At 50.5% G+C, this 23933-nt stretch overlaps 1 protein-coding gene across 3 annotated transcripts in view; it reads right to left on the bottom strand.

Annotated features, from left to right (window-relative positions):
- Positions 1-23933, bottom strand: part of Ntn1 (netrin 1) — a 219147-nt gene that overhangs the window by 63155 nt on the left and 132059 nt on the right. For all 3 annotated transcript variants that reach the window (XM_050162789.1, XM_050162790.1, XM_050162788.1), the window contains exons 4-5: positions 23547-23696; positions 20231-20284 (exon numbers count right to left, since the gene is read on the bottom strand). In XM_050162789.1, the coding sequence (XP_050018746.1) occupies positions 20231-20284; positions 23547-23696 (204 nt within the window). The remainder of the gene's footprint in view (positions 1-20230; positions 20285-23546; positions 23697-23933) is intronic.

The following is a 23933-nucleotide window of genomic DNA, read 5'->3' as shown; positions in this document are numbered from 1 at the left end:
AAGAACCAATTTTGGTATGTTGTCCTCTGACCTCCACAGGTATATACACCAGCACACACACAACGCACACACACGGACAGATGAACAGACAGACACATATGCACAAAATATGTAATAATTAAAAGGAGAAAGACCCAAAATGTTTAAACAAAAAAAGCAAATGATTTGGTCCTTAACCCACAAAAAACTGTTGTGACTCAATAAAAATGAGACTGGAAAAACTTCAAGGAGATGAAAAGGTGATTGACAAGAAAGTAAACTCAATCTGGGTGGTGGTGGTGCACTCCTTTAATTCCAGCACTTGGGAAGCAGAGGCAGCTGGATCTCTGTGAGTTCAAGACCAGCATGGTCAACAGAGCTAGTTCTAGGACAGCTAGGACTGTTGTACAGTAAAACCCTATCTCAAAAAACAAAAAGAAAAAAAGACAGAGACAGACAGACAGACAATACACACACAGAGAAAGAGAGAGAAAGAAAGAGAAAGAGGGAGAGAGAGAGAGAGAGAGAGAGAGAGAGAGAAGAGAGTTAACTTGAAAGCACATGAAGAGATGTAAATATTTCAATTTCAAATTTCAAAGAAGCACGCCTTAGCCAAGGGAAGAAGGCACTTCTGCCCAGGAAACCAGCAAAGGTAGGCGTGCACACACACTCATGCCAAGTGGTTAAAGCATGCCTGGCACTGAATGTCCCAATCCTGAGGCCACTCTCCTCTGACACAGCCACACTGTGTCTATGATTTTACCATTCGCTTGAGAAGTCCTCCTAAGCCCTCCCTACACGGCTGACTCTGGTTCTAGGTGTATCATGAGGCAAACAGAACAGCAGTTGGCACAATGACACGGGGGGGGGGGGCAGGCCAGTCACATGAGTTCCACTGTGAGTGTCATAAAAGAACGAAACCCAGAAAATGAAGTCTGTGAACTGGGCACACTAGTTGAGACGGTCAGGAGGCAAGTGGAGACCCACAGAGACAGGAAGGTCATCCTGGTGAGGTAGATGGAAAGTCACACAATGTAACCATGTCACACAAGGGCTCCCAGAAATCTGCCACAGTCTCCCCAGTATGTAAGCTCCCTTTCTCCTAAAGCCTATGTTCCTAACAATAAGGCCTTCTCTTCCATGTTGTCCACATGGCTCGCCCTGCCAGCAGCTCACTCTGGAGACCTCGGCTCTAAGTGGAAGAAACTGAGTGGGGGGCGCTAACAAAAACCATTCTGGTCGGTAAAAATGGATCCTACAAGTGTGTCTTCTGCTCCGTGGCCCTTGACTATCCTGAGCCTCTATGTCTCCATCAGTGAACTGGAGTAGTAGCAATGACTGTGATAGCAACACACTGCAGGATTCAGGCAGGATGACAGGGTCAGGGAGGAGAGGACAGACTGTTGGATATGACAGTTGGACTAGGGGCTACTTGGGGGACCCACCTGGAAGTACAGGGTGGAGAGTGCCCTTTGGGTATGAGAGACAACCCACACAATGGGCTATTCCAGGCTCAGCAGCTCTATCTGGATCTCAGTGCCTTTCCTTTTGAGACTCCACTGTGCCTTGTTTGAGCCTGTTCCTAGTCACGTGGTGGGCAGCCTCCCTGAGCTCAGTGGAGAACCTTGATTCTTAGCACCCACTTCCCAGCCTGGAATGGTCTATTCCTCCTCCTAGCAACCAGACCTTAGTGTCCCCAGACTTGATACAGGGTTCATTACCAATGATCCTGGGGACCTCCAGACAGTATAAAATAAGCTAAGGGCAGTGACCATGGCTACCCAGATAAGTAGAGCCACAAACAGACTCTATGGCACTGGCAATGGCTGGCTGGCTGCTCACGAGGTACCTGGTTAGTGAGTTCTTCAATCTTCTGAGTACTCTGTACACATTGGCACTGGATGGAGGTGGCGGGTTCGGGGGGGAACACAGGAGATAGGAGGCCAAGATGCCTTCAGAGGCACTAGCTGCCATCTACAGAAAGAGCACCTCCAGCCCCTGTGCAGGGCAGTGAGCTGTCCCCAGGGTGTGCAGTGCTCGTGGGGAGGGGGCTACAGAGACATAGAGGTGCTGGTGCCAGGGCCCTACACAACCGTGTCTCTTCGAGTACAGCACTGTGCCTTACAGTTTCGGATTCCTGACTGAGGTCACTGGAGATATGGCTGTCATCTTTTACAATCCTGCTACGATGAGGCCTGACGTGTAATCAGTACCAGGGCCACTGCAGCCCTCATTATTCCGACTCTGACTTAAAGAATCGTGAGAGAAAAACAACTTTACTGGATTTCTGTCACATCCAATTTCTGTTTAAGCCCAAAGACATTTCTCGCTCAAATATGTCCTTGATGCCTTGAGTTATGGCTGACCTCTGCCTGTCCTGCTGTCTTCAGAGGATTTGTTTCCTCGGGGCACGCCTCACACTGCAGTGAAGGGACTATCGGTTTATTTGTGTCTCCTTTCCTATCTGGAGTCAGGGGCTGCATGCTGGGTCCCCAGGGACGAGGACACTCATCAGGCCCTCAGGAAGTATTTGCTGAACAGTTCAGGCTGCGGCTGCATGCGGTAGGCCAAGACCCTAGGCCCCACTTGCCTTAGCCCAAGACCGGAAGTCACTAGGCTCAGTATCAGAACCCACAGGAAGCAGCCAGTCTGGGTCAGCGGCAGAAAAGTAAAGGCTGGAAGCAAGATTCCAAAGGATGGAAAAAGGCAATTTGGGAAACACCGCAATCCATAAAAAGTGAGGCTTGGCACACACAGAGCCCTGCCTGAGGAGGAGGGTGGGAGTCGATAAATCTTCCCTCTCCCGGGAGCTTGGATGGGCTTTGGTGTTTTATTTGGACTTTAATAACACAGATCCGAAATCCACCACCTTATTATGAAAATATATTTGCAGATTTTAAATACCAGCCCTTGGACTCTGTAGGCAGCTCTCCCTCCAGAGATGGGAGGTCTATGCAGGGGAGAGCCCTAGAGAGGAGCAGCCCCGGTCCCATGCTACCTGGCCTCGAGGCGCATCCTGCTCCAATCTTTCCTAACACACTGGGACTCCCAAAGGGAAAAGACAGAGTTCTGCCGGGTTTAAGGAAGTGGGACAAACAGCCAGGCCCTTCTGCCTGTGGCTGATGACAGGGTTAGGACGGCTTGGCTCGGGCTTCTTCTCTGCGGCCTGACTGGGGGTGGGGTTCCAGGCTGGAGGAGGTCAGGGGCTGTACTGACCACAGGAGGGAGCAGCCCCTCTTTTCCCCTTGGAACAAGAGGGTGCAAATGAGCCCTCAGCATGCTCTTTCTTCTTGCTGAACAAGATGGATTGGAAAACAAATTGGCTCAAATAAAGCATGTAATTAGATTAGAGTCTCTTGCCCAGAGCCTCTGGGGCTGCAGAACGCCCTCCTGACTGGAGAGAGGACACCTTGGCTGGCTAAAGCAGCTCCCAGACGGCTAGAATTCTCTCTTGACCCTCAGCTGTCCTCCCACAGGTCGCCAGTCAATGTCAGTTATGCAGAGGGGACAGAACGCAGACCACCCCAGGCTTTAGGATTGCCCCGCACCCCACCTGCCGATACTGCCTCAGCCTTGGAGGGCAATAGTGTCCAATCCGAGTAGCAGAAACACGTGGATGTGGTAGGGAAAACCAGGACGGCCCCTGCCAATGCACTCTGCATCTTGCTCGCTGTGTGACCTATGCCACCAAGAAATAGAACTAGTATGCCACCCGTGAGAAGACAGAGGCCCAAAAGGCTGTGTCAGCTACTTCCTGGAACTCCCAAGATAGGTCTCTCTGTCCAAAGACATGGGAACTCGGAGAACCATGTGAGCACGAACCCCTTAGTGTCTCTGCCCAGTGCAAGGGCCGTCCTTGCTTAAGGAACCTGGGCAAGCACGTCTGTGTGGCTGCTACTGTGTATCATCCATCCCTCATCACCCCCCTCCCTGAATACTGCCTCCGGTGTGCACATGATGCCCTGCCCTTTGGACCACCAGCCATGCCTTTGGGAAATCAAGCCATTTTCACAGCCTGCCATGTTCAAAGTATTGCTGGACCCAGGGAAGAAATTCCTTTTCCCCAAACTATTTCTAAATCCTTCATCAGAATGACAAATGAGTTCTGGCACGGGCACTGAATAAGAACTCAGACAAGGGAAAGAAAATCACAGAAAGAAAGAAGCGAGAAAGACAAGACACTTGGGGCTCCTGCTTGCGATAACTTATCTCTAGAAAATAAAATGAGGACTGACAAGGGACACCCTATCAATAAATGTCATCCAGACCACCTGCTTCCCTGGCCAGCTACACAGGACAGGCTTCGCCGGCACCCATAGCACCATCTGGGGCCTAGAACTCAGTAAGGTACTCTTCATGTTTAAAGGATAAGCAGACGCAATCTTTGCATCGACAACCCTGCTCTGTAACTTTCCACGGACCGCTGGAATGCACACAGGTCCCAGAACTCACTGTGCCCAAGCTACAGGATTTCTCATGACCCCAGCAGCAGACCCATCCTTGCTTAGCTCAAGTTCTCTTCCCGTTGGCCTAAGGGTAGAACAGGACTGTCTTTGGCTGAGCCTCACCTGACTTCTGTTACCCTCCAAATGGCCTTAGGTCCACCTTCTGGAACAGCCTACACCAGCCCACCTGTTGAACCAAGAGGAGAGTCCTCCAGACTTTTACAGAAGAGCCCACTCCCTCAGCTACCAGTGTGGTGTTTAGAAGCCCTGCAGAGTCTGGCCAGCCAGCCTCCCTGTTCCTCAGCTGTCGCTGTGCAGAGGAGACAGAATCACCTCCTCTTCACTTAGTGGCTAGCTGTGTTGAGTGAGAAACAGTTCCAGGTTCCCTGGGAAGCGTGACAGGAAGCCAGCACACACTGGAGGCCACTTAGCTGCTCTTCTAGTTCGTGGGGGAGAAGCGGTAGACGGGTAGACGGTGAAAGTTTTCATGGAGGTAGAACTGCTATCCACAAGGGAAGCCCCTCAGGCTGTTATTCAGAGCTTAATTATTCTTTGTTTACAAACACTGAAAATAAATTTTACAGCCACATTATGAACATAGTATACACAGTCACCCCGATATCTAGGGGAGATTCAAACACTCTAGGACCATCCACAGGTACCAACATCCACAGAGGCTTAAGACCCTCATTTTAAAAAAGCAATATCCATTCATATTTGCCTCCACATCTCTCTCATCAAACCCAGAATCTCACATGTGCTAGGAAAGTACTCTACCACCAAACGATAACCAAACCCTTTGATAGTTCATCTTAAAGCAGGGTTTTACCCAGGTTGTAGTCACATCTGTGAAGGCAATGAGTTACCCTTGAACTACCTGCTGGGAAGTTCCTGGTCAGGCCTCTAGAGAGAATCCAGAATGCCTCTGGTGGATAAAGCACCATTCAGTTCTCTGACATCGGGGGCATGAGTGCTAGATAGCTGGTACCCACAACGCCAGCTTCTGCTGGAAGTCGGGAAGGAGCAACCCCTGGGACTAACTCACAGGACTAACTCAGAGCTGCCTGGTCTCAGGTGCCTCCTCCTCACTTGGTAGTTGAGCTCCCTGGTGACTCTGAGGGATGATCCAGAGTAGTTCCTTCCTCCCAGCGACATGCTCACGAGCTCTGAAACCTTTCATCAGCATCCAAGTTCAAAATTCGCACCACCCCCATGAGTTCTGCAAACCCTGGAAAGTACAGAGCTTTTGTCTGCTTGTGATGAGCCATCCAGCTGGTGAGGGGTGTTTGCTAGGAGAGATGAGGATAGGTACCCATCCCAGGAAGAAAAGATCCAGAGACAAAGATCTGCACCCAGACTAAGAGGCCTGAGGTAGTATCCTAAGACTCTCCCAAGATTCCAGTTCTGCCTTCTAGGACCAATCTTTCAGAGCTTTTGCTCCAAGACTCTGAATTTCCAGTTCTATCGCTGACACCAAGTTCAGTGAGTCCTCCATAATCACAGCTCTGCCTGCACAAATTCAACAAACTATAAACAATATTTTAGGGGAAAAAAGGCATGCACATTAAACACAGACATCTTATCATCATTCTCTAAAGAAAACCATTCTTTGGAGAGATGGCTCAGTGGTTAAGAGGGCTTGCAGCTATTCTGGAGGCCCTAAGCTCAGCTCCTAGTACCAACCTCAGCTGTTAATTCCAGCCTCAAAGAATCCAATGCCTTCTTCTGGCCTTTGCAAGTAGTGCACTCACATGTGCATACACACACACACACACACACACACACGACACAGTCATAAATAAAAAATTAAATTGAAAAAAATACACAGTGTGTACATGGCACATGTGTCATTTTAGGCAAATGCAATCAAGAGGTGAGTTGAAGTGTACGGAAGGATGCAGGACAACTGTGTGCAAAAACAATGCTAGTTTATGAAAAGGACTTAAGCATCTGCAGATTCTGGTACCCCCGAGGTCCTGTGGATACTCAGGGACCACTGGATCATCCCCTCTTATCTGCCATCTGTGCCGTTAGGAAACAGTAGCCCATCTGGAAGATCAGCACGCCACTTTGGACTTGAGGCTTCATTCGTTAAACAGCAAGGCCCCAGCATGCTCTCAGCGGTGCCAGTAGGGCCACAGAAGGTGACGTCAATGTCTGTGGAGTTTGGTTAACAGTTTAAAAATGGAATTAGAACCATCCACTGTACCTACATGTCTTTTTCATGTAGTACAACTTGAAGGGTCCCTGTCTACTCAGCACGGTAACCCCGGTACCCGTGAGAGATCCTAAAAATGCATGGTGGATGAATGAATGGGCAGAGAATGAATAAGTGGATAAAGTGCACAACTTCCTCAGAATTCCCAAGGAATTCTGGGAATTGGTGAAGGGACAAGGGGAACATAAAAACTACTCCCAAGCCTGGCTGAACAAGAAATCCCCCACTTTCAGCCTGTTGCCCAAACGAGGCCAAGACAAGGATTCAGAGCACAGGCCTTTCCAAATTGCAGAGAAAGCCGCACCTGCCTCCGTCCGTCCGCCTGCGGCTGCTAATCCACTGTAACAGCTCTGTGCCCCCATTCTATCTCCCACTCGGCGGGCAGAGTTATCCCGTGTACTCGCCTTTAATAAGCTGAAGCTATTCGGGCCGCTGTATTCACTGGTATCTGCTCCCACCGGCCTGCCCCACGGGGTCTCCTTGTCAGACTTCCCAGTGAACAGGGGATTTTGTGTTCAGCAGGGAAAACAAAGCTGTCCCAACAGGGATCCAGTTGGCTCTCTGCATACTTCTCCAGTGAGAGCCAAGAGTGGACACAAACTGGAATTGCTGTCAACACCAAAAGGGGATTCAGATGAGCTGTGCTGGGCTCCCTGGGAAGCCGTGAAAGAAGGGGATGGTCGTGGCTCTGGCGCATCACCTCTGCTGGCTGCCTAGTCAGCTTGGTTGGTTAAGCCACCGTTGATGAGGTCATGCCTTGGAACCCGGTGGCACCCTTGCTCAGTTTGCCTGTCCCTCAAAAACCCAGGCAGCTGTCAGGCAGGAAGCACACTCCTGGCTAAGACTGGGCTAAACTGCTTCCTACATAGAAAAATGGCCTTGCTTTCTGATGCCAATTACTACAGCATCACAGTGGCAGGTGGCCACAGATGGGCCAGGAGTCAGCACAGTGGTCCAGATGATTTATGTGCAACCTGTACATGTTAACCAACCATTGTGTCATTCTCCATGTATGCATACATATGGCCTGCATTACCCAGCACCCTTTGCTGTTAGGCATGGTCATGTGACTGGGTTCTAACGAAAGAGACATGAACACAAATGACGCCGAACACTTCCAGGCTAAGCCTATGGAAGTCACCCATGGGCTTCCCAGAAGCGGCTCTGTGGCCCCAGGGATGGCAGAGCCATATGATGGACTCACTGCCAAGAGGAAACCATCCAACCAAGGACACCTGTGGGTGACGGCTGTCACGTGGGCAAACAATGACTGCAGGAAATGTTTGTTACTGCACATGCCTGACCAATGCAGGATCGTAAGAAGCTAAACGGTTCCAGGTAAAGACGGCAGCAGCGGTGGTGTGCATGGCAGAGAGGAGGTGTGAGACTAGCAAGACCGAGTGACTGACTAGCTAGCTGTGAAGAAGGCATGGTGACCCCAGAGAACAGCCAAGACTTTCTACAGTGGAGAACTGCCAGGGTGGGCAAAGAGAAACCCATACATGGTCCCTACCAAAACCTTCTAAGTTAGTGACTGCCATTGCCCCTCAAAATCGGAGGGGTCCAGAACCCCTGACAGGGACCAAAAGCTGAGGACACTCAACTTCCTTAGACAGTAAGGTACAGTATATGCAAAGAACCTACCCACATCCTCCCACACTTAACATCATCTCTGCTTATAGTACCCGATGCAATGAAGATGTTCAAGTTACTGTATTCTTCATGGAAAGATACATTGTTGGGACAAATTGAACACAGATGAGTTTCTTTGTCTGTGTGGTTTTCTTTGAAATCTGTGGTTGGTTGAATCCATGATCAGAGAGGGTAGCAGATGCAGTGGGTGTCCTGCTCTCCCCTCCTTTCTGGACCAGCACGCGCAGCTCCACAGGTTCTGGCTGCCAATCACACACGCTCACAGCCTTTGGCTGGTGCACACTGCTTTGCTGGGCCGTGTCTAGGCAGGCACAAGCTTTGGTCTATCTAGTTCCAGTAGGGAGTCCACAGCCAATCGCCAACTGATGCTGGCCAGTGTAATGTCCTGGATTCTGCCTTTATCTAAGCGTCTCCCCCGTGGCTTCCTCCTTGGAGCCTCATCTAGTCTAGAGGCCATGTGTTCTCAGCCCTACACTCTCTTGCCATCCTTGCCTGGGAACACTCCTCAGTAAACCACCCACACAACAACCCCCATCTCAGACCCCTGAGGTTCTAGGGAGAGCTGAACTTAAGATACTTGACTCCAAATAACCTGTACAAATGGCTGGCACCGAAGGTCTCTAACTAACACACAGGAAGAAAGGCAGGCTTGACATCCGGCGAGAAGACAATGCTGGGTTTTCTGGCCCCCAAAAGAGACCTGGAGGCTTCTCTGTCTGGCAATGATGGAGACTCCCACGAATCTTTAGAAGCTCAGTGGGCCTACCTATCCCTGCAGCTGAAGGAGGTGGCCTCGTGCGACAGTACAAATACTTAGCCAGGAAGCTGTGGCCTATGCTACCTGTTCGGGTGGGTGAGGAAGAAGGAGCTATCTTGGTGAGTCTAGACCAGTTTGGGCTGAAAGTATAAGCTAGAAAGATGACTCGGCAGTCAAGAGCACTGGCTGCTCTTGCAGATCTGGGTTCAGTTCCTAGCACCCACATGGCAGCTCACCATCATCTGTCACTCTGCTCCAGGGGATCTGATACCCTCTTCTGACCTCAGAGCACCAGGTGTGTGAGGGTGCACATTCATACATACAAGCGCAACACTCATGCACACAAAATAAAACAATACACATAAAAGTAAAATTTAAAAAGATAACCTTGACGTAGCTTTCTTGGAAGTTCATTGTCTCAAACAGCCCAGATCTCTCTCCAGTGGGAGGGAGGGACCTTTCACCCCTTCCTCCTCTCTCTGCAAGGAAGGCAGGCTGACTTTATACACTGCCAACCTCCTGTGTAGCCTAGAGCAAGTCTCGGCTGCCTCTAGGATTCATCTTCTTCCATATGAGATGTGAAGGCCCTATCACTGCTCTGTCTCTAGGCTCCTGCTGGTACGAGCATCACAAATCCTACTTCCCAGATGCAGAGAGTGGTTAGCAACACACTCTGGGAGGGCAGGGAAGTAAAGGTTGCTCATCCCCAAAATAATTCCAGCCTAGCAAATTTCAAACTGCCAGCATGATGCCCTGAAGGCAGGGTTCGGAAGGGATGCTCACCCTCTTTGGGGTGCCAGAGTGAACAGGTATGTTCTACTGCCATGTGTCCATTTCAGGTGTCTCTGTATGGAAGATGGGTTCTTTGTTCTGTCTTTGATTCCAAAATGCACTGCTGTTTTGTTTTGAAGGCTAAAGTTTCACTACATAGCCCAGGCTAGCCTGTAATATTTGATCCTCCCATCTCAGCCTCCTGAGTGCTGGGATCACCAGTGTGTGCCGCCATACCCAACTGCACTTGACGCCTAAGCAGAGGCCATGAGACAATATGACCGCACTTGTCAGACTCTGGGAAATGCTGGCTTCTCTGAAAGAGAGAACAGGAAGTGGGTGGCTGTTTAGTCATATCTGGAAGCAAGCTGGCAACAGAGGGAGGGGACCGATTTCACGGGCCACACCTACAACTTTGAGAGTCCAGAGAGAGAGAGTGGCAAAGAAGACTTCCTGCTCAAGGGGAGGTAAAGGGCTGGCAAGATGGCTCAGGGGATAAAAGCACTTGCCACACAAGCCTAAGGCCCCTAGCTTTGCTCTGATCTCCAGAGCACATGTGAAAAGAGCAGAGGCTCTAACACACCTCGGGAGTTCCAGCGCTACTGGGGCAAGATGGGAAGTGAAGACAAGAGAATGTCTGGAAGTTCATGGGCCAGTCAGCATGGCATAAACCCTGCCACAAGAGGGAAGGCGGGAACCAGCTCACCAGACCTACCCCCTGACCCCTCTAACACACTGGCACAGATATACCCGTATATCCTCTTTCCCTCTCCCGCCCACCTCAAAATCTAGAGGTGGTGAGGTGGGGGCAGGGATAGCCTACGCATCAAGCCACTTAGTGGACATCTGTAGCCTTTGACCTCAGGCCCTCTTGCCCTCTCCAGTGTGAAGGGCCATGTGTGCCAGAGAAAGTCTCCTTGCTAACCAGGCAAACCCTGTCATCCTTCCTCCCATGGCCATATCCACACCTTGATGCAAACTCCCCCAGCCACCTCCACATAATCCAAAAACGGCCTCACGGGCTACTTCCAGGTGCCTTCCCTGGGAACAGAAGGCCAGCACTGGCCCACCAGACCCTGCCCAGCTGCTGACCACAGAATGGGAAACAAATTCAGGCGATCCACAGCTTGCTTCCAAAAAGGCCCCAGGGTCTTGATACACAGCCTAGGCTCACCTAAAAACCACTGTGTAACCCAGTCTGGCCTCAAATTCAAATTCTTAACCCTCTTGCCATAGCTTCCCAAGTTCTGAGATAACAGGTGTATGCCGCCATGTCTGATCCTTGCTGCAGGATTTTAAGCTGAAGGGGTACTTAAAGGGCCATTTAGCCCAACTCCATGGCTCCTATAAGGCCTGGGCTCAGGGCTCCGTAGTGTCTTGCAGGATCTTCCACAGGGCTGGGGCAAGTACTCATAGCCATGTTCTTAAGGGTGGAATCCATGGCTCCACTGGCGCCTGTTATAATCACTAAGTCTGGGTGCCGGGGCATCTGCTAGTCTATCTAATCAAAGAAGCTGCCACGGGTGCTATGCTCCAGTCTCAGGGTTGGAGGGGTTTTTATTCACTCGTCCCACTTCACTGGCTGTTGGGGTTTTAAGGGCAGCACTGACAGCAACATCCTAGCCCAGCAGGTACTCACTGGGAGTTTAGGGGTTCAAGGCAGAGGTATGGGCTAGCACAGCCCGAGATGTCCTGCCGTCTTCCCTGCCTTGGTCAAGCTCTGAAGCCTGCACCCCACCCCCACCGCCTCTGCCAGTGAGATCTCTGGGATGTGGGACATGGGTGTGGTGCTAGGGTCCCCTATCCTCTTTCTTTCCCTGACACCTGTCATTTGCCCCATCATGCATCCAATGGCTAAATATTCTACCCCACTTGCTCCTCCGACCTCTGAGCTCATCCCTTTGTACTCCCCTCCACCTGCAAAGGCCCAGAGACAGAAGAACAATAGGGTGACTTGCTTTGTGCCGCTGGGGTGACAGGGAACCCTGGTGGGGACAGATGCTTTTTAGCCTTGCCTGCACCCAGCCTGCCCTCTGCCCTGCCCTCTGTGCAGACCCATGAAGGGAAGAGCAAGGAGGGGGAGGGGAGGGGACCAGGGAAAGCAAAGAGAACAAGGAATGTAGTAGACAGGGATGTAGGGGAGGGGGGAAGGGAGAGACAAGGGAGAAGGGATGCAGGGACCTGGGAAGGAGGACAGAGCAGAGAATTAGAGGGGGAATTCAGAGAGAGAGAGAAAATGACCGGTCACGCCATATTACATTGCCACTTGGGGATTCCCCAGCAGTGATGTGTAGGTATAATTCTACACAGTTCAACCTACTACAGAACACATCCCATGATACCTATGGGATCAGTCTGGCCTCATGCCAGCGGGCAGGAGCAAGCCCCAATGGCTAGTGGAAGAGGCCCATATTTCCTTGGCCCTATCTCTGGTTTCCTTCGCTGAGAGTTCTGGCAGCTGTGCCGATGTCAAGACATCTGGGTTTAACCCAGTGTTGCTCAACCAGGGGTGCTTTGTCCCGAGGGGACACCCAATTGTTGTCACTTGCCTGAGAAGCTCCATCCCTTCCTTCCAGTGTGGACAGCCCCACCACTACCACAAGCACTCTGGCCCAAAGTGAGTTTGCGCCGAGGGTGGAAACACTGGTATGAGACTGGGTTAGAGAACTTGCCTAGCTTGTGAAGAACCCTGAGCTCTACCCCCAGTGCCTCAAAAACCAAACCAAACCAAAAACACCCCACCCAGGAAAAATACCCTTTTAAAAAAAAATGCTCACAGACTTTCAGCTTCCATGCCCTCTACACTCACCATGAAGACACAAGATGGTTCTGGATATTTCTCTCTGAGGTGCCCCTGTGAGGGAAACTCAGAGCTCACACATCCGCAAAGCCAGGGGCTGGCCTGAGCTCAGGGACACAGCATGGCCTCCTCCTCAAGGGCACACGGGTTCCCAGTGACAGCAAGGATCACACTGGCAGCGCTATTCACTTGGTGACACTTCCCATTTATCGTCTCTCAGAGCAGCCCAGGATCCTAAATGGGTCGGCATCATCGTGGGATGGCTTAGTGAATAAGTCACAAGTGACCCTGCTGCACAGCATACTGGGAGGACAACCAAGAAATTCCTAAACATGGAATTTATTATAAGTCAAGACACTTATTTTTCAGAAGTACGTTCTGAAATATTTAGGGATGGACTGTCATAATGTCCAAATTTTTCTTTAAAGGCATTTAGGTAAGGCTGAGGGTGTAACCCAGGGGAAGAGTACTTGCTTGGCATGCACAAGACCCTGGATCTGATCCCAGGACTAAAAGTATTTTTTTCTAATTAAAGAGAAGCTGACACACACAGCAGAACCAAATTATTAAGTCTAAACAACGAGCATGCTGCTATTAGCCATTCCTGGTACTTCAGTGCGATTTCTCAGAACAAAAATTTAACGAAGACTAGGGAGAGGGCAAAGGCACTGCCAAGTCTGAGGGCCCGAGTTCAATCCCCGGGACCCCCCTGGTAGGAGAGCCCCAACTCCTGCAAACTGTCCTCCAACCTCCACATTCATGTCATGGCAAATAATATAAAAAAATGTTTAACGAGTTGAGCCACATTAAGGAGAGATCCATCAATTTATAGTGAAATTGAGACAACTTTTGAAAGATGAATTTTTAGCATGGAAGAAAACAGAGCAGGCAAACAGTTAAACACAATCCCACAGAAATACCAGCTGGCTTAATGGCCCTGGGCTTTCTGACTCCTCGGTGTCATCCAAGCAGTGGGCTGTACGAGTAAGAAGTCCACCCAGGAAGCCTGGGCTCTCAGCGAATTTGCAGAGAACATATAGGTTTGTACTATATATTTACAAGATTTCTGACAGCCTGGTGCTGTCGGCCTTGAGGGACGGAGGAGAACTCTTTGTTGTGGGGCTGTCCTATGCATGTGGGGTGTCTGGCAGCCTCCACCCATGAGATGCTTGTGGCTCCCTACCCCCCGTTGCGACAATTGAAAATGTCTCCAGACAGTGCCAAATGTCCCCTGGGGAACAGAGGAGCCCCTGGTTGAGAAGCAGCAAAACACACAGACATAATGAAATGATTTCACCAAAATACTCTATAAACCCATCTCCACAGCAAAGATGACGCTACGTGCAATCTGCTGCAGAGGTCGCTCTGTCACCAGCAGCATACGGTAAGCATCCTTCCATTCTTTTTTTTTTTTTTTTTTGGTTTTTCAAGACAGAGTTTCTCTGTGGCTTTGGAGCCTGTCCTGGAACTAGCTCTGTAGACCAGGCTGGTCTCGAACTAACAGAGTTCCGCCTGCCTCTGCCTCCCGGGTGCTGGGATTAAAGGCGTGCGCCACCATCGCCCAGCGCATTCTTATATCCTATAAGCAAACAGCACCGAATAACAGCCAGGTGCTTCAAGCTGGGTGTATTGGTACACAGCTGCGGTCCCAGTGCCAGGGTAAGGCAGACACGGAGGACTATTCCAAGTTCAAGGCCCACCTGATCTATATATAGAATTGAGTTCTAGGCTAGCCAGGGCTACACAGCAAAACCTGTCTCAAGAAACGGACTGCTTTTTGATGCCTACAAACTGTGGCAATCGTCATCTTTGGCACCAAAGCCTATTAAACACCACTGTTTCCTTAGGCAGAGGTGAGCCTTTTACTTAAAGGTAAAAGTCACGCCCCCAGCAGAAAGCTTGCAAGTGTCTCTCTCCAGCCCTTTTCAAATCTCCCAAATCTGGTGGCTTGGGCCTGTAACCCAGCTAAAATCTCAAGGCCAGGCTAGGCAATTTGGTGAAACCCTGTCTCAGATTAAAAAGGGGCTAGTGGCTGGAGATGACGCAGTGGTTAACCATACTTGCTGCTCTTCTGGAGGACCAGGAAACCAGCGCCCACAGGGTGGCTATCAACCCCGTCAGTCACTCCAGTCCCAGGGGCTCTAATGCCCTCCTCTGTTTTCAGTGGGTTCGTGCACTCTTGGTGCACATAAACTCACACAGACTCACACACATATGCATTAATGATTTTAAAAATTAAATCTTAAAATTCTTAAAAAGAAAAAAAAATGACTAGAGAATAGCTTACTGATAGAGTGCTTGCCTCTTGTGTGCAAGGTCCTGGTTTCAATCCCCTAGTATTGTACACATACACAAAGTACCAAACCTAGTAAGTTTTTAAGATGGCAAATACTCTTGCTAACACTGTCATGGTTCCGAATAAGCCTAATACTTCCTGTACTCATTGCCTTTTGTACAAATTCTCTGAGTTTCTAGTTCACTTCACCTCAGTTTCATATTAGGCTCTCTTAATTGAGTTCTAAGTGCTTTTTATTTATTGAGGATTTTTTGACCTGTGGCCAGCCACATCACAATAGCTTTCTCAGCTTCGAGTTGGCCTTTTATTTTGCTTAGAGAGATTTCTGAAGTATAGGAGTTTTCCATTTATATCTACAAAACCTTTCCCTTTATGATCTGGGGTTTAATGTCCCATCTAGGATGAGTCGCAGGATTACAGGCCTGTGCCTCCAAACCCAGCTGTTCTTGTGGCTTTATTAATTCCTGTTTGGGGCGTTCACCCCTGAATCACCTGTGCTTGCGTTATAATCCCACCACAGCCTCTCACAAGAGGATTCTCAGGGTAAGTTACACAGAGAAAGAGATGGCAAAATCAAATCGGCAGGTCTCTTGGGATCTAAGCGCTCAGGCTGGCCCATGCTGCAAATCTCTATAAACTCATTTTCTTTAGCAAAAAGCTGGAGAGGCTACATACACATACCCCCTCCGCTCCCCTACTCCCACCCCCTCACATACCTGGTGGCACTGGGGGCAGCATCCTCGAGCACACCAGCTGTGCAGTCTTCTCTTTGGGCTCTCCTGAAAGACTACTTGTGGGCCTTAGCCCAAGTCTAGCATCCACAAGGAAGAAGAGCCTTGGAAATGGGGCGGGAGGGGGGGAGCAGCAAAGGCTACTCTCCCTTGCTATGGGTTTCTCAGGCTCTGGAGGAAGGTCCATAGCCCAGGTTGGGTGGGGGTGGGGCTCACGTGGACTCTTGATGCAGTCCTGCATGTCTCTTCCCTCCTCAACCCCCAAGGAATCTCACGGGGTATTCTGAAGCTAGCTGCAAGCAGGATGGTCCAGCAAGGAAAGCAGCTCACTGTGCAAATGAGCCAAGGTGAGGCGTGTCTACCATCGTGGCCCACGTGCCTCGGGAAGCATTCCAGGTGAAGCTGACTGTCAGGGGCAGCAGGGGAGTAAGCAGGTGTTTCTAGGAAGCTCTAGCAGGAGCAAAAGGTCCTTCCTGCCCAGGGGCACCAGGGTAGAAGCACTAGACCCCACCCCTTCCTGTTTCAATGGGGGAGGAGGAGTTGTAGTAGCAGCCATACCCTCAGAGCCATCCAAACCTGAGCTCCTCCTGCGGACCCGCGTGTCCATAAAAGCAAACCACTGCAGGGCCAGAGTTACCTAGAGCTGGCCTGGGCAGGTGTTTCTCTTGTAGCCACTGGAGTGGCGGGCCCTCTAACCAGTTACTAGATGTGTCCCAAACAGCCTTGGCCATGACACCCCTTTTGTGTGGAGGCTTCCTATCTCCCTTCCTGGCCTTCTCTGCTACAGACCTCTTAGTCCTTGCCATGCTGCCTTGGAGCAGTAAAGAACATTCTCCAAGGAAGCTGGCTCTTCAAGGGCTTGACTTCAGGGTGAAGTTTCATCCTTCGGCTTAGAGAATAAATTCATGACTTACTAATTCTCCTCTAGTATGTGGCTGCATGCAGAGTTTCCACAGGTGGCCTCACTAAGGGTTTTCACTCACTGTGGGCTTGCGCAGGGCCCCCACTTCCCAGGTGCCTCCCAGCCTCCAGCTCAATGTCTCAGCTAGCCAGCCAGGTTCCTGGGATGATAGGACATCCCAAAGATCAGCCACAGAGCCTCAGCAAAGGTCCCTGCTTTGCAAAGCCCACCAGGACAGGCTGCAGAGATTGAGCTGAGGTCCCAGGCATTGCTCCAAGCCCCAAACCCGATTTCCCACTCCCTCTGCAAGCAAAGCACTGGAATGGTTCGCTTTTGGCCATATTCGCGAAGGTTCTAAGTGAAGAAACCACAGTCACAAAATCCAAAGGAGTCAGAGGAGGTAATTAGCTAACCAAAGGCTGCTAGAAGGACGACCAGAGTTTAGGAGTGGGTGTGGCTCAGAGGGGCTGGAGCACGCACTCCACAGCCTCAGGCTTGGTTCCCCGTGCCACAGCTGTTTAGACTTGTCTGTTAAAGCCCAGAACCTTCAGATGCTTCACTTGGGCTTCTTGTAGTCTGTGTAAATATCTCAGGAGCGCCCCCACCCCCTCACCCCTTCAACTGCTCATTTCTATCAGAAGGTAAAAAGGTCAAAAATCATGACAAGAAAAACTCAAAGTCAAGTTGCAAGGTCCAGACAAACTTCCACGAGACAGACAGCCCATCGAAGTCTATCTTGTCCTAAGGCAAGCTGTGTACCCTACCACTGCACAACCCTGGGCAGCCCCAAAGCTCATCCAGGTCTCCTCATTTGTATCATTGCCACTTTTGACTAGTCACAAGACCACCAAGTATCAAGAACCAAATCTGGGGGCTGAAGGAATTAATGCCTCTGTGGTTCAAAGCGTTTTCTGCTCTTCCAGAGGACTGAAGTTCAATGCCTAGCACCCACATCAGACAGTTCACAACCAACTCCAAAGAGTCCAAGACCCTGTTCTGGACTCTGAGGATACCCACACACAGACAAATCTTAAAGAAGGAAGGGAAGGAAGGAGGGAGGGAGGGAGGGAGGGAGGGAAATTCTGGAACTGAGGAAATGGCTCAGTGGATACTTAGACTTCAGATACCCAGAACCATTTAAGCTGGACAGGCATGCCAGCTGCCTGTCATGCCAGCCCTCAGGAGGTAGAGATAGGGGATGCCTAGAACAAGCTAGCTTGATAGACTAGCCAGCTTAGTTCAGCAAGAGACCCTGCCTCAAAAATTAAAGTGGAACAATCTTTGTACACTGTAAATATGTATTACTCTCAATGCTTAATAGAGAACTGACTGGCCTATAGCTGGGCAGAAGAGCCAGAGTAGGAAAATTCTGGGGAGAAGAAGGGCAGAGTCTGAGGAGTCACCAGGAGACACAGAGGGGACAAGACATGCTGGAGGACAGGTAAAGTGACACGCCACATGGCAATACATAGATTGATAGCAATGGGTTCATTTAAGTTGTTAGAGCTAGTTAGTAGCAAGTCTGAGTTATCGGCCGAGCATTTATAATTAATATTAAGCCTCTGTGTTGGTTATTTGAGAGAGACTGCTGGGACACAGAAAACTCCACCTGCAGAGAGTGATTTAGGAAGATGCCTGTGGCCAACTTTGAGCCTCAGGCATGTAACATGTGGTAATATATACACATACATTTACACACATACATATGAACATGCCAACACATGCACACATAAAAAAATCCAATTTCCACTTTAACATCTTGCTTCAAAACTACTGTCCCCTAATTCTTGTTTTTAATTAATTGATGGGAGAAATTAAACCTGCGTGCTGAGCATGTGCTCAATTGAGCTACACCCTCAATCCCTGACTTTATTTTTAATGATAAACAACAGCAACAACAACAACAACAACAAAACCCACCCTGTGTTTTAAAAAGAAGAATCCTTGTCCTCAGCAAGAGAAGACAGTTTTTGCTTGTGTTTGTGGTTTTCATGAGACAGGGCAACTTTCTTGCCCATCTTGGCCTCAAACTTGTGATCACAAGTGATCCTCCTGCCTTAACTTCTCAAGAAGCTGGGGAGAACAAACTTTTCATTAAAAAAATATCAGTATAGAAAACGATTAGCTTCTGTCCTCCTCTGGGACAATGCTGAGAAGGGCAGATTCTCTACCTCCAGTCTGGCATCTAGCACCCAGGCACCCTGGGATGGGTGTCCCCATCCCTTGTCATTACCCTTCTCCCACCAGGGATTCTATCAGCTGCCCAGGCCTGGGATATCTTGGACTGTCTAAGCAGGACTCCGGCAGCCCAGTGCAGCTGCTAAGGCTACTTGAGCTGTGGATGCTCAAGTCCTGACTGCTTTCTCTCACGCTCCCAGGACAGTCCTCCCCTAGACCCAGAGTCAGGTGGCCACCTGAGTGTGCAAGCTCACCCACAGCTCCCTACAGAGCCACTCAGGAAGAAAAAGTTCCCAGACTGACTAGGGGCGCTCATGTCAATCTTCCACTCATTACCACCCTTACCCCAGGACCAGGGTCTCCAGGTGTGGCCCTGAATGGACCTCACAGAGCACAGCATCCTGTGGGACTCTTAGCTCCCTGTGTGCCCAAACCAGGGACATGAAACATCTCGTCCACCAAGAAGCCCAGGAAACCCTTTCTCAGAATTGATTTTTTGATGCTAAAATAGTCTTGATTTACTCCAGTGTGAAAACAGCATGCACTGAGTAAAGCCATGCTTTCAACTCGTGTCGTTCCCTGGGCTGACAGAACGGGCTTGGAGCTTTCCTTCTCTTGTGACGCTGGGTAGCATCAGGGAGCTGTGCCCACCCACTCACCCAAGCAGGCACAACACTCATCCATTGTTCATAGCTCAGAGAGGCGAGGATGCCCTGCTAAAGGCTGGGTGCTATATTACTGCATTTTACAGTCTCACAACAATCTTATCAGGACATCGCCCCATCTTACGGCAAGGGGCATCTACTACTTAAGTCCAGTTATCTGAACTCTCCCACGTTAATGGTGCAGCCACGTTATATACGTGCTTTCTCAATGACAGCAGATGAGCAACTAGTGATGGGACTGGGAACTCGTGTAACTGTGAAGCAGCCAGGGACATACATCCTATCCCATGGCATCTGCACCAAGTCTGTAATGGGAACACAGCTACGGTTGCTATGGTGAGCGCATCACAGAACTGCTGCCAGCTGTGGCAGGGACCTACCTTTGTCATGAAGTAAAGGCTGCATCTTCAGGTACCAGGTGGATGTGAAAATGGGATTATCTTCCCATCTTGGGTCTCAGAGCTCCTGAATTTTGACCTTGAACCAGTGCCCAGGTACTCCTTCCTCTGCAACCCCAGGAAGGAGAGGCGTCCTTGGCTCTATTATTTCTGACGATCTGGCAGCTTCTTAACCTCCGAGGGAGAGTCCCACTTTCCACTTTCAGGGTTCTTGGCCCTTGGCTCTGGTAAAACATCCTCTGACTTCATTCTTAGGGGGAGAACTATGACGAAGTGTCTGGCAGCTCCTTCTTCAGGACAGCTGAGGGGACCACGCACACAAAGCCGAGCCCCCTGACAGCGTGTGCGTGAGACACAGAAGGGGCTTGGCCTCTAGTCCCCACCCATGTTCCCACTCGTGTCCTACCACATAGCCAATACAACAACCAAAACACTCACCTTCCGGCTCCTCCACACTGCTCGCTGCGGTGGTGGGTGGCGCTACAGGAATCTCTTCATGAGGTTTAGAAAAGGGAGGAAGAAAAAAAGTTAAAATGACATCATTTTTGTTCTTGGAAAGAAAAGGGTCTCAGCAGACTCCTCCCAACCTTCTAGCCTCCTTCCCCCGTTCCCACTCCACCACTCCGCTTGAAGGAAGAAAAGCCAGGAGAAAAGGGGAGCTGGCAGCAGGGTCCTGGGGATCCTGGGCTCTCAATGTGTTCCCCTGTCTTCACTGGGATGGGAAAAATCACGGGTGCCATCTGTTAAGGAGGGTCAGGAGTGGGGGCAGCAGGAGGGGCTGGCGGTCCACAGAGCTGATGCTATACCCTGGACCTGACATGCATGTCCATCTCAGTCCGACTCCTCTCTGTCCTGTCCATCATGATATGACTACCTATGTTGTGAACTCACAGGTGGGAGGAAGGATCTAGAAGCAGTGATGGTGTGTGAGGGGCTGGGGGCCTGCTCTTGGGGAAGCTTCTCATGGAGCAGATGCACCTGCAGTATGGCTAAGGCCTTCTCTCAGCTGGTAGACAGGGTAGACTGCAAGAGGCAGGGTTCCTAAAGGCATGGCCTTTAGTGTTGAGCGTTCTCTTCTACCTGGAGAAGCAGCTCAGCCCTGCCACTTCCTGGACCCATCCTGTGCTCTGACACATGAAAAAGTTCAGCCAGTCACCTTCACCGATTCAGCCACCAGCTGTCAAAAGTGCGGGCTTCCTCTCTATAGACAAGACCAAAGTCCTTCTAGGACAGTGGTTCTTACTTAACCTGTGGGTCACGACCCCTTTGGGGAACGAATGACCCTTTCCCAGGGTTTGCATATCGGATATCCTTGGATATCCTGCCTATCAGATATTTACTTTACGATTCGTCACAGTAGCAACATTACAGTTATGAAGCAGCAACGAAGTAATTTTATGGTTAGGGTCAGCACAACATGAGGAGCTGTATTAAAGGGCCACAGCGTTGGGAAGGTCAAGAACCCTGCTCTAGGAGGAGCACACACTGTGAGCGACCTCTGGTCCTTCTGTCTGTACCACCGTCTGAGTCCATAGTCAGATGTTCCTCAGGCTCGACCTGAGCTCTGTCTGGGTCTTTTAGAGGAACCATGCTTTGTAACTTTTCGGAGGTAAAGACAGCAGAAGCAGCCCACAGCAAGGGGTAGATTTACCCTCTGGGACTTTATCCACACATCTCTTTGGTGTCCGGTCACAGCAGCTCGTTAGGAAGCTGGACAGAAGCCAGGCCCTTCCTTAGTCCTACAAAGTTACATTGGTCCCAGCAGAAATTCTCTGGAAACAACGTCCAAATGGCCCGATCTAATGGTCTACAAAAGGGGATCACACCAATGGGGCACGCTGGCCTCCCAAATTCAGTGTGTACAGCGGCCCATGGTTCCCTGAACCTGAGCCCTCCCGTTCCCAAAGCAAGTCAGAAAGTACAGAGCGTGGGAGCGGGCACAGGCACTGGTTTTGAAAGTTGGTTTCAGGATGCTCTTTCCTGGGGATCTTGAAATGATAGTTCTTGCCATTCTGAGCGACCCGGCAGCTCCTTCCCTCTTTAATAAAGAGGCTATGCAGCGGCAGAAAACGTTTCCAGAGGCCAGATATACTTAGCTTTCTAAAAATGGTCGTCTCATACCTTGGCACGTGCACAGAGAAGGGTTTCTACAGACCCCGAGAGTGGTGCTTGGATGTCATCTCCGGAAGGATTTCTTTCCACCCCTTCCTTCAAATGCTGGGTGGGGTGTGAACCCAAGGCCTGGAGCACACTAGGCATGTGCCCTTGCACTGAGTGACAGCCCGCCTAAGCACCCTTTCCTTCTCCTGTACCCCTGGAGGACAGCAGAATCCAGTCCCTCAGGCTAGCACTGGGTCATCTGCTGTCTGTGGACCTGCAGGGACACCCTGACAGGGACTCTCGATTCATAGACTAGTCAGAATTGCCACCGGAACTGAGAGAGCTGACCTGCTCTGGAAGCAGAGGCCACATGGAGTGGGACAGGTCAGAACACGTAAGTGGGACAGGTGAGATGCGGCTGTCTAAGAGTCCCACCTGTTTGGAGCAGGGATGACTACGGCAACTTCTGTGAGGAACATTCTAGGACTTGGTGCTAGCTCCTGACATGAAGAGACTCCAGGCACCGCCCCCAAGGCTCTCGGGCCCGTTCTGAATTCCCATCACTAATCAGTCCCTGGAGCCCACTGAGGAACTCTGAGACCCTCAGAAGTCGAGACTGAATGACTTCTGAAAGGGGCTGAGTAGTAAATATTTCAGGCTCTGTAGTTAATATCCATTGCAGTTCCACGTAAGCAGCTGCAGACAGCGTGTCTTCTTCATTTCCTTCTTCTCTTTTGAAATACAGGGTCTCACTAGGTAGCCCAGGCTAGCCTCAAACCTGCACTCTTCTTGCCTCTGCCTCCCAAGTGCTGGGATTACAAGCTCACACAACCATGCCCAGGGACTTTGCATGGTATTTACTGTGTCTCAAAACAGTATCCTTCCTTTGATTTTTGTTTAAATCATTATGAAGGTTCAAGGCACCGTGCCATTCAAAAGCAGCCAGCAGCCTGGGCGGAGTGTGCCAAGCCCACTCTCTGGAGAATCTACTTGGTTCCCTGGACTCTGGTGTGTTTTCTGTGACTCCCTCCTGCTCCTGTGCTTCAGCCGTCCCTTCTTGGCTTGGCCAGCCCTAGCCAAGGAATCCCCAGGATGAGGCTGGACCTCTCTGGGTTAGGCTTCACTTGCCAGCAAGAGCTGCCTGTGTTCACAGCGGCATGACTTACCAGATGTGAAATACAGAGACCCTTCAGAGCCAAGGTCAGGATGGCCCACCTTCTCCCTGTAATGCTTCTCTGGGACCTCCACTCCAATGCTCTATTAATCCTTCACAGGGACCACAGGGGCCATGAACAAGAACCTGAATAACTTCTCTCAAAGGCTCAAGGCTTTCGGTCTGCTCTCTTCTGAATCTGCAGCTGTGGCAGGCCCCTATCCCCACAGAGTCTGGGGTCAAAGTGCCATGTAGGAGTGGGGCTCAAACTGGAGTCTTGCTGCCCCCTGGAGCCAGTGACCCAGTGTTTGTCAGTACTGAGGGCTCTCGTGTACATAGCCACGTCTGAAGGAACTTACAGGCCTGGAGTCTCTCGGAGGATCTCACTGAGCCCCAGTGAACGAAGAGATGCCCACTGATGACGGCTAAACCCATTGGACATCAGAACCAGCCCCCACAGGGTGCCCCACCCAAGCAGAGGGGAGAAGGAGCTACACATACTGATGCAGGGGGCGATGGGGGAGCGGCTCTGCTGGTAGCCTTTGGCACAGCGGTTGCAGGTGATGCCTGTCACGCCGTCTTTGCAGGGACACTGGCCAGTGGTTTGATTGCAGGTCTTGCCAGCAGCACCCACAGGGTGGCAATCACAGGCTGCGAAGAACACAAGGCAGACGGGTCAGAGAGGCAGTTAGTGCCCTTCCCTACCCAGGGGTGTCCCATGACCCTACCCCAGAGAAAAAGAATGGAAAACGATGGACAGGTGGGCCTAACCAAGCCCACACATGTTCCACAAGTTCTGAGGTGGATTGCCTACCTAGCAAGAAATGGGAAACCGAAATCAAAATGGACCTACTTCAAAGGGTTGCTTGAGGAACAGGAGAGGGGAGT

The sequence above is a fragment of the Alexandromys fortis genome, unplaced genomic scaffold, assembly GCF_014885135.2.
Source record: "Alexandromys fortis isolate MF-2015 unplaced genomic scaffold, M_Fortis_MF-2015_v1.1 scaffold_84, whole genome shotgun sequence".
Classification (NCBI taxonomy): domain Eukaryota; kingdom Metazoa; phylum Chordata; class Mammalia; order Rodentia; family Cricetidae; genus Alexandromys; species Alexandromys fortis.
This window is presented reverse-complemented; position numbering and strand designations above follow the sequence as displayed.